This window comes from Sinocyclocheilus rhinocerous, unplaced genomic scaffold (assembly GCF_001515625.1).
Source record: "Sinocyclocheilus rhinocerous isolate Xijiao unplaced genomic scaffold, SAMN03320098_v1.1 scaffold287, whole genome shotgun sequence".
Taxonomy (NCBI): domain Eukaryota; kingdom Metazoa; phylum Chordata; class Actinopteri; order Cypriniformes; family Cyprinidae; genus Sinocyclocheilus; species Sinocyclocheilus rhinocerous.
The window spans coordinates 1,266,459-1,277,064 of NW_015633524.1; the positions used below are offsets into that span (position 1 = coordinate 1,266,459).

The 10,606-nt window shown below is 35.6% G+C and overlaps 1 protein-coding gene across 1 annotated transcript in view; it reads left to right on the forward strand.

Moving 5' to 3' along the window:
* LOC107744114 (prenylcysteine oxidase-like) overlaps window positions 1-7,685 on the forward strand; it is an 11,753-nt gene extending 4,068 nt beyond the window's left edge. Inside the window, exons 2-7 of the mRNA XM_016557613.1 lie at window positions 2,039-2,182; window positions 2,881-3,087; window positions 3,196-3,370; window positions 3,475-3,686; window positions 6,550-6,702; window positions 6,854-7,685. Of these exons, the coding sequence (XP_016413099.1) occupies window positions 2,071-2,182; window positions 2,881-3,087; window positions 3,196-3,370; window positions 3,475-3,686; window positions 6,550-6,702; window positions 6,854-7,524 (1,530 nt within the window). The 5' untranslated portion in view covers window positions 2,039-2,070 and the 3' untranslated portion in view covers window positions 7,525-7,685. The remainder of the gene's footprint in view (window positions 1-2,038; window positions 2,183-2,880; window positions 3,088-3,195; window positions 3,371-3,474; window positions 3,687-6,549; window positions 6,703-6,853) is intronic.
* The last annotated feature ends 2,921 nt before the right edge of the window (window positions 7,686-10,606 follow it).

The window sequence follows — 10,606 nt, forward strand, 5'->3', positions numbered from 1 at the left end:
TAATTGTACATGAGCATTGTTGTTCATTGGTGTTATTTACAAATTTACATTACTGTGTAGGAGGCGCTTTAAAGTGGAAGTGAAGCAGTCAGTCAAGTTTTCATTATTTAGTAAAGTGATTTCCACTTAAATTAAAAAATACATAACAAACACGATTAATGAAACCATTTTAAAGAAAAAGAATGTTACATTTAAATTAATTCTGTGCATTTGCTCAAGCAGACAAGAAAAAGGACTCGATTTGGTACTCGCGTGCGGTCCTAGCCGAGCGCTTTTTGCGTGTGTGTGTGTGCGCGCAAAGAAACAATCTGTCACAGCGCGCGATTACCGCATTGACATCTCTTTCGTGCCGACTCGCTTTTGAATGGCTCAAAACGCTTTAATGTTTAAACTGACAAGGCTTAAAACACATGAGAGTGATATAGCAGCACTAGCCCGATCATTCAGATAGGTGATTAAACACTGCATTGTCCTAACAGCAGGTACATTCTTGAGACATGGGACAAAACAGGTCCAGCAAGGGTAACTGCTATTAGGTTTAAAAAATAAAAATATTTTCAATTTTAAATGTCATGAGGGATTAATAATAGAATGTATTTAACACAATCCAAACCAAAAATCCATTGGTTTTGTGAAAGAAATGCCAAATTTGTCAACACCGTCAGATGTCACCACCATAAGAGTTTGTGTTCCAATTATATATCAAAATACTTAAATGTGACTCTTGAATAAAAGCTTTATAAACAATAACATACTCACTGTTTGTTGTGTTTGTTTTAATACAGTAATTGATTGATTCAATGTATTTGATAGTTAAAATGACTACAGATTCAGGTTTTCGTCACCTCAGTCAGATGTGTCAACTCCGTCAGTTGAATATTTTGATAATATTTCATTATGATATTTTATATTTGTTGTGGAATTGTTGGTCACATGTGAAAGTGTAATCTGTCTGCTAACAAGAGAAATGTTAAAAACATCTTGAATGCTGTTAAAGATAAAGCTGAAATTATATTACACAGTCCAAGCTAAAAAAAAGCACATTTTGTTAAAAAAGAGAAAAGTTGGGAGGTTGTATCAAAGCATAGCTCAGTAGCTTAGTACATATAAGATACATAAATGTAGTTTCATTTGTCTGAGTACAAGGTTTTATTTTTTCAATTTTGCACCGTTTTGTCCCACTTCTCAAGAATGACTGACATTTTAATGTTTTTACTTCAGAGGTTCTCAACCAGGTGTCCTCAGTGAACTTCCAAGGGGCCGCTGGATGACTTTTAAATCAATAAATTATTATTAATATACTAAAATAACCATACTTTAATGTAATACACAATTCTAAAACTTGTTTGTTTTATTTAAGGAAATAAATAGGAATCACAAAATGAATCGTGGTTAATTTAATGTATAAATACTCTCAATTTCTGGTAATAAACATAGTAAAAAAAAATTTGAGTAGCATTGTCATGTATGTTATGTACAGCAGATACATATGTATGCAACAGAAATACCGGAAAATCGCTATTCATATCAGGCGTTGGTGTTCGTGTTGGACAACAAGTGACCATCGAGTCAAAAGCTTTTTATTTTTATTTTTTATCAATACTCATAAACAAATACAGACAGTAACATGTTAATAACAACAAAACAACGAGAAACAAAATAAACATAAAAAAGCAGAGAACTGTTTTAATTTGTATGTCACGGACTACGTGATGACGTATCACGTCGTAAGGTAAAAGAATCGCTGAATCGTTGTTTTTAAACCCAGTTTTTAGGGAAAATATTTTGCAGTAATGAGTCGTATTTCACACCCATGCAAACATCTTCATGGTTTTCTCAGCTCTAACGTGTTATAGACCAGATAATAAAATATGAATCTGGTAGCAAGCTGCATGATTTGTCTTGTAAAGCAAGAAATCTGACCTTTCTTTTAGACAGTGAACAAGCAGCCACCTTTTTCCAAAGGACATTTCATATATGAAAATCTGATCTCATGTAAATGCATCATTTACATCTTTCCCTGCCATTTGTTTTTCAGATGTTAATATTGTGAAACACTGAATCGCTAGAATGGCTCTGAGACACTTGTCGGTGAAGGCTCTCCTCTTCTTTGGGCTTTGTCAAGTTGGACGCAGAGGTTTTGCCTCTGCACCTGAAGTCAGAGAGGCACCAAAGAAAATTGGTACGATAAAGTTAACATGATTCATTTGTTATGTAAGAATCGTAAGACTTTAATCCCTGTAAATCCTGACATATGAAATATGAAAATTTGATTTAAAAAATGTTTATTAAAACTTTACATAAAATATAAAAGAAAAAAGGGTTGCATATGTGTTTCGTGTTGAGTATCGTAATTAATATTTCAAGCTTTTATGACTCATATAGTATGATATAGTGAAAATATAAAGCTCACACTGGAGGAAAAAGCTCTATAGTGTTTTATTGTGTGGGCAAAACTTATAAAGCAATGCAATCAATGATGATTTAGAGATAAACAAATAAACATTCCTCAAAAGCCTGATGAATCATATTTGATATTCACATATGAACTTGATATTTCTAAAAATGATTTGTGAATAGGGAAGTTAAGCTAAATTGCTTCACTCCAGCAAGTGTTCATCTTCAAATAATTCTTTATATAGATTTTCCAGCAAAAACGCACATAAAACATGAAGCTAAAAGTGGGTGTTTTTAGAATGATACTAAAAGGCCTTTTACTTGCTAAAAAATATCAATATCAATCAGATTACAGAAGCCATGTAGTAGTTTGGGTGCAAAAGTTTTGCTCTTCTTGAAAATGTAGAGGCCTTAGAAATGAATGTATCAAGTATAATAGGGCTGTGTTTGGTGGGATCTGATAAATGTGCATTTCGTCTTCAGCAATAATTGGCGGTGGTATTGGAGGCACAGCAGCAGCGTTTTTCTTGAGACAAGAGTTTGGACCGGCAGTGAAGATCGAAGTGTTTGAGGCTGGGACTGTCGGAGGGCGTCTGGCCACTGAAAACATTGGGGGATATGAGTATGAGACAGGAGGATCCATTATTCACCCCCTCAACCTGCACATGAAGCACTTTCTGGACCGACTCGGTCAGTATGCACTTCCCTCTCAAGCTTTCCTTATGATGTTCTTCTCTAAAATGCAGAACTGGATAGTACTTTCGGCTTAACCTTGCATATGTCATATTCTTTGATCAGGTCTGTCTCCTCGTGCTGATGTATCTTCTAAATTGGCGATATTTGACGGGAAGGAGCTGACCTTTGAAGAGAGCGACTGGTTCATAGTGAACTTCATACGCATGCTGTGGAGATACGGCTTCAACTTCATTCGAATGCATATGTGGGTGGAGGGCATACTGGACAAGTTTATGAGGTTCGTCTGTTGTGTTGCCATTATTTTTTTCTAGTGGTGAATGGACTGAACATAACCAGTTAATATTAAAGTCTTTTTATTGTCCATTTCTGTCCTCTCTGTAGGATATATCAGTACCAGCAGTTTGGCTACTCATTCTCCAGCGTGGAGAAGCTTCTTCATGCTATGGGTGGAGACGGCTTCCTCACTCTGGTCAATCAGACGCTGGAGGAGGCCATGCTGGCTGAGGGCTTCTCTCAGGTCTTTCTCAATGACGTCGTAACACCCGTCACAAGGGTCAACTACGGCCAAAGTGTCCGAATCAATGGATTTGTGGGTATGCCTGTATTATGCTTATATGCCTATATTGGGATGTTTGTGACCTTTTAGTATTAATAATCGAAGGGTCAGTGACATGACACACATTTATTTTGGTTCCAAATCTATTAAGTAATAAAAAAATACATTACAAAGGCAATTTTTACATTTAATGATTTGAATATAATTCATACACTCATGCATTCATTATTAAAAATCAATCATGTGAGGCAAAAAAAAAAAAAAGTATTTTGGCACGTTTGTTTTTATTATTTCTTTGGGGGGAAAGCACTGAAACAACAGGAGGATCCATTATTCACCCCCTCAACCTGCACATGAAGCACTTTCTGGACCGACTCGGTCAGTATGCACTTCCCTCTCAAGCTTTCCTTATGATGTTCTTCTCTAAAATGCAGAACTGGATAGTACTTTCGGCTTAACCTTGCATATGTCATATTCTTTGATCAGGTCTGTCTCCTCGTGCTGATGTATCTTCTAAATTGGCGATATTTGACGGGAAGGAGCTGACCTTTGAAGAGAGCGACTGGTTCATAGTGAACTTCATACGCATGCTGTGGAGATACGGCTTCAACTTCATTCGAATGCATATGTGGGTGGAGGGCATACTGGACAAGTTTATGAGGTTCGTCTGTTGTGTTGCCATTATTTTTTTCTAGTGGTGAATGGACTGAACATAACCAGTTAATATTAAAGTCTTTTTATTGTCCATTTCTGTCCTCTCTGTAGGATATATCAGTACCAGCAGTTTGGCTACTCATTCTCCAGCGTGGAGAAGCTTCTTCATGCTATGGGTGGAGACGGCTTCCTCACTCTGGTCAATCAGACGCTGGAGGAGGCCATGCTGGCTGAGGGCTTCTCTCAGGTCTTTCTCAATGACGTCGTAACACCCGTCACAAGAGTCAACTACGGCCAAAGTGTCCGAATCAATGGATTCGTGGGTATGCTTGTATTATATATAATGACAATTCTTCACTAATAACAATTGGGTCGGTGAAATGACACTCATTTTTTGGGGTCTGAATTTATTAATTTATTTAAAAACGCATTACAAATGATGTTTATACATACAATGACTTGAATATAATTTTTCTATGATAAGCAGAATTTTTAATTCTGAATTAAAGTTCATTCAAGTAGGGAAAAAATAGCTTTGCATAATTTGTATTATTATTTTTATTTCTCAGGGCGAATAAGCAATGAAACTGGTATTAGTATATTTTAATGCTGTCAAACGATTAATCGCATTCAAAATAAAAGTTTTTGTTTATTATATATGTATGTGTATATATATATTATATATGTACTGTGTATATTTATTATGTATTTATAAATACACACATATTAAGTATATATTTTGAAAAATGTACATGTTTATACATTTATATTCATATTCTTATATTTTATATTATATATAAATATATTTAATATATAAACATAACCTTTCTCAATGACGTCGTAACACCCGTCACAAGAGTCAACTACGGCCAAAGTGTCCGAATCAATGGATTCGTGGGTATGCTTGTATTATATATAATGACAATTCTTCACTAATAACAATTGGGTCGGTGAAATGACACTCATTTTTTGGGGTCTGAATTTATTAATTTATTTAAAAACGCATTACAAATGATGTTTATACATACAATGACTTGAATATAATTTTTCTATGATAAGCAGAATTTTAAATTCTGAATTAAAGTTCATTCAAGTAGGGAAAAAATAGCTTTTCATAATTTGTATTATTATTTTTATTTCTCAGGGCGAATAAGCAATGAAACTGGTATTAGTATATTTTAATGCTGTCAAACGATTAATCGCATCCAAAATAAAAATTTTTGTTTATTATATATGTATGTGTATATATATATATATATATATTATATATGTACTGTGTATATTTATTATGTATTTATAAATACACACATATTAAGTATATATTTTGAAAAATGTACATGTTTATACATTTATATTCATATTCATATTCGTATATTTTATATATATAAATATATTTAACATATAAATGTAACATATTTGCTTGCATGTGTTTGTATTTATATATATACATAATAAATATACACAGTATACACATATATATTATGTAAACAAAAACTTTTATTTTGGATGCAATTAATCGTTTGACAGCACTAGTATATTTATAATATTTGATTTTTTTTTTTTAATGTGTGTGCCAAATCAAAATCATCTGGTGCAACTGTGCAATTAACTTATGACGGTTTGTCAATGTCAGTAAGTCTCTTAAAACATCAGATAATTTAAGCTTTTTATGACGAGGCAAGATAAGTTTAGGTTGTAAGATGTCATGTGGTGCGACCCCTAGAAAACGTAATATTTATAAATGAATGATTTATGATATTTCCCAAAAATTCTTTTTACCTTGAAAAATTTAAAAACATTTAAAAAAAATAATGATCAAGATATGTACATTCACAAGTATTTGAGGAAAATATGTAATTATATTTTACTTACACCAATTGACATTTTAGAGTCATTACCTTTACATTTTTTTCTACGTCAAGTTTTCAGAATTAAACCAGCATGAATGCAAAGATACATTTTTAAAAAGTTGCAACGTGTTTTAAACTAGTTTTTAAAAGGATTTTTTGTCCCTTTTCTCAATTGTGTACACTATTATTTGCCATTGCCTCAGATGCCATAGAGAACATTAGCTACAATAATTTATCAGGCATTTTTGCAGTTAGTTTTGTATCACAAATTTGATGTGTTGCAAATATGATGTTTTGCATCACTACCAGTGTAAAATGGCCCTCTCACAAAATCCGTTGGGGAGAACTGATTTATTAGATACAGAAGTGTGTGAATATGGCATATTGTATTTGTAGGTGCTATTGCACTAGCAGGAGCAGACTCAGGATTGTGGGCAGTGGATGGAGGGAATAAGATGGTTTGTTCCGGCCTTCTGTACCACAGCAAAGCTGAACTTGTTCCAGCTCGTGTGACAGCCATCTCCATGAAGATGAGACCATCCAAAACTGGTACAGTCCACTTTGAACATCATAAAGAATCTTTTTATATATTATGTACATTGCCAACAAAAGTTCACAAGTTTGGGGTCAATAAGTTGATTTCTTGCCAACCCCAAACAGTCTTGTCATACTTTATACATTTTTTTTGTTGCCCTTTCAGGCTCCGCTGCAAATTTCTACGAAGTGAACTATGTTGGTGAGTCTGGTGCCGCCCATTCCACGTACGACATAGTTGTAGTTGCCACACCTCTCCACCAGGGCATGTCTGACATCAACTTCTCAGGCTTTTCTCCACCCATTCCAACCCACTTCCCTGGCCGCTACCACCAAACGGTGGCCACGCTGGTCCACGGCCTGCTCAATGTGTCCTATCTGGGCACCACAGAGAAGCCAGAACGCTTCTTTGTTTCTGACGTCCTCACATTAGACAACAAAGCCTCCGAGATCCACAGCCTGAGCTCTCTGAACCCGGTAAAGATTCCCAAGGGTTACTCCCCCAGCCCTGCCAGTCAACACAAAGTATGGAAGATCTTCTCCTCCCAGCCACTTTCTCAGAAGAATCTGCAGCAAATCTTCCTTTCCTGGGACTCGGTGTCGGAGAAGCGCTGGCTCGCGTACCCCTCCTACAGCCCGCCGCACCGCAGGACGCCTCCCTTCATCCTCCATGATCGCCTCTACTACCTCAACGCCGTGGAGTGGGCTGCTAGTGCCATGGAGATGAGTGCCATTTCCGCCCGCAATCTGGCCCTGCTCGCCCACCACCGCTGGTACGAGCAGACGGCCAAAATCAACCAAGAGGACCTGCACACCAGACTCAAAGGTGAACTTTGAAAGAGGAGCACTGCGGAACTGGGTTCATAAGCAATAAAATCTAGTGAGATATTGGATTTTTGAAAGGCAGACCTGTGCTGTATATTTTTAAAATGATTTTCTTAGGTTATTACATAGGTAATTACAAATAAGCACATCCACAATAATCATTACTGAAATGGGATTCACTAGTGGATTTGCTGTTTTAATTAAAATACAAAGTAATTTATTATTAAAATAATTAATAACTATAAAAGAGTTTTGACTTACGATAAACCTTGTATTTAAAGTAGAATCACTTAATATGATCAAAAATAATTTTCCTTAATTTAAATAAAGCTGAACTTTTATTTATATATATATATATATATAAAACACAAACATGACAAATGTTGCTTTTGAAGTACTAAAATTCAAATAAACATAAATAAAAGCTAAAAAGAAATATAAAAAATGAAACAAATTACTAAAACATGCATTAAAATGAAAGCTGAAATTTTCAAAATGAATAAATACTGTAATAGTGTATAAGATAACACTTCATCAAATGATTATATATTATATCAGATAAACATACCATATTTAATAAATATTTGTAATTTTTTGTTTTGTTTTAGATTGCTAAAAGCTAAATTTGTAAATGTTCATTTCATACCGGTCACTTACGGGTAAAACAGCAAGTTTCACAAACTACCAAGCCATAGAGAAAACAATTATTTGACATAATTTTTGTACACAGTCTGTCTATATTAATCTTTGTGGGTGAATCTCTTGAAACGTGCTGTAAAATCACAATTAAGCGCGTTTCCCATTCTCATTACCATCTGAATTTTTGGGCTAGGAATTGTGTGTGTGTGTTATTCTCAGTGATTATCTTCATTATATTTTTTACCATTTTACTTTAAAATGACATAAATTAAAGACTTTACAACAAATACAACCATTCATGATAATTACAACTTCAATTTTTGCATTGTTTTGTGTTATGACCTGGACTTCTAGACAAGTTTCATGAGATTCACTCTTGTATCCTTCAGGAACATTTTAGGAAGAGCAAGCCTAGATACACTGTAAAATGTCACAGTAGTAGTGGCCGTTTATGTGATAGAGTGTGGATATACAGTCCACTTAACTGCTTGTGATGAGACACTGTAGGAGCGCTGTGATTAGCACTAGACACAGCTCTCTCTCTCTCTGTCTCTTCTCAATGAAATGGAACAAAGTAATGATATTGATTACTACTGCTACTTGCGTGTGTGTGTTTGGTGGGCACTATCCTGTGCCAGGTTTCCACAGATTTGATATTTACCTGTGTTTAACTGTGGTTAAATCAGTCTGGTTCACCTGCTCAGTCCTCGAACTTGAATACAGCCTCAGTGACCTATAACTCATGCATGTGGCTAAGAAACTTTAGAATTCTTATAATTTTATTCTTCCTGCAAAATGTGCATTTAGTATAATGTTAATTATTCTTGGTGCCTTAAAGTGTCTTTATTTTTCAAAAATGCAAAGAACTTAAGAATTTAAAAGAAAGGATGTGTGACTTGATTTTACTTCAGCTGACCAAAGTCAAGTTTTATGAATATATATTTTGATGACATTCTCCGCCCAAATTCTTCTGAAAAATGTAAACTAAAAGTTAAGCAAAAATCTATAAAAACCTCTTTCCCAGTTGCACAGACAATCACAGTCCTGGCAAAAGTTAATACTACTGACACATGGGCTGGGGCTTGATATGTTTCTAACTTTCTGACTCTATTTTTCATGCAAATGAGCCGTTCTGATCAATGGTTTGCTTGTAAATGTTGCCTTCCTGGAAAGCAAAAGATTCCATTTACATATTTTAATTTTTTGTTTATTTTTTTTAACAAGGAGGAACAGTGTTAAGAAATGAATAAAGAGTGCTTTTATAAGAACAAATGGATGCTGTTTAATAACTTAAGAATGAGAATTTTGTTGATTGAAGATCACACCTGTTTACAATTGCAATAAAAGTTAATGTCTTTTAATATGTAATTAAATGTCTTTGTGTATAAATCTTTCATATCCACCTGTTCTTGTCACCCCTGTGGGCTTCAGATAGCCAATAAAGGGCCACTTAGTGTAGTTCCTCTTTGAGCTGTTACTTATCTTATTCATATTACCATTGAAAGTGATGCATATAAAATGGTACAAGGAGAGGCTTAACCTCTCTAGAGGAATGGTCAATATTCCCAGATGTTTTCCTATTTAAAACAATACATTTTTACAATCACAAAGTGTGTTTAATGTGGCATACAGGTGTAAGAGGCTTAACCTCTCTAGAGGAATGGTCAATATTCCCAGATGTTTTCCTATTTAAAACAATATATTTTTACAATCACAAAGTGTGTTTAATGTGGCATACAGGTGTAATATATTTATGGAGGAATCACACCAGTGACAGGAAAACACTGGAGATGTGAGAGGATCCTCTGGGACCAGGGAGCTTGAGAGAGCAGCTCTGGGACTGGACACCAACTCTGACAGAAGCTACTACGAGAAACACTGCGGCGGCCTTGGCTGGAACTTCTTTAGCATGAATCTCTGCTCCATCACGAGAGGAACCTTTGTGTCGGAGATGATGACCCTGTCTGTCATGTCAGGAACCTCTCGAAAGCTTTGAAACAGAAGCTGCCATGATGTGATGCCTGTTACTCTCTGACACATCTGCAATCTTTAGTTTTTGCAGGAACCTTTGAAGCAGCAGTGTGAGAAACCTCAGGGACCAGCAAAGCTGTGAAATGGGCATCCTAGTATTTTCAAGGCAGGCACCTCTCTGGGCCCTCAGCTTTTTTAGTAGTTTGTTTATGGCAGCCTACACTGGTGTGTCTGAAGCATCCCAGACAGGATCTCTGGGCCCAAGGCAGCTGAGAAAAGGAGCAATACTTTGGCAGTAGTGAGAGGAACTTGTAGGCCTGGCTTGACAGGGAGGTTGGGGACGGGGCAGCATCAGTGTCCTGGTCCACCTCACTGTGGTCCTCCTGAGCCATGGTAGATTTGGGTGGAGAGAAACAAGAGTAAAGAAGAGGCAAACCTCCAAAACCTCTTTTTATGCCTTCTTTGTTCTCGCCCGCTCGTCTCG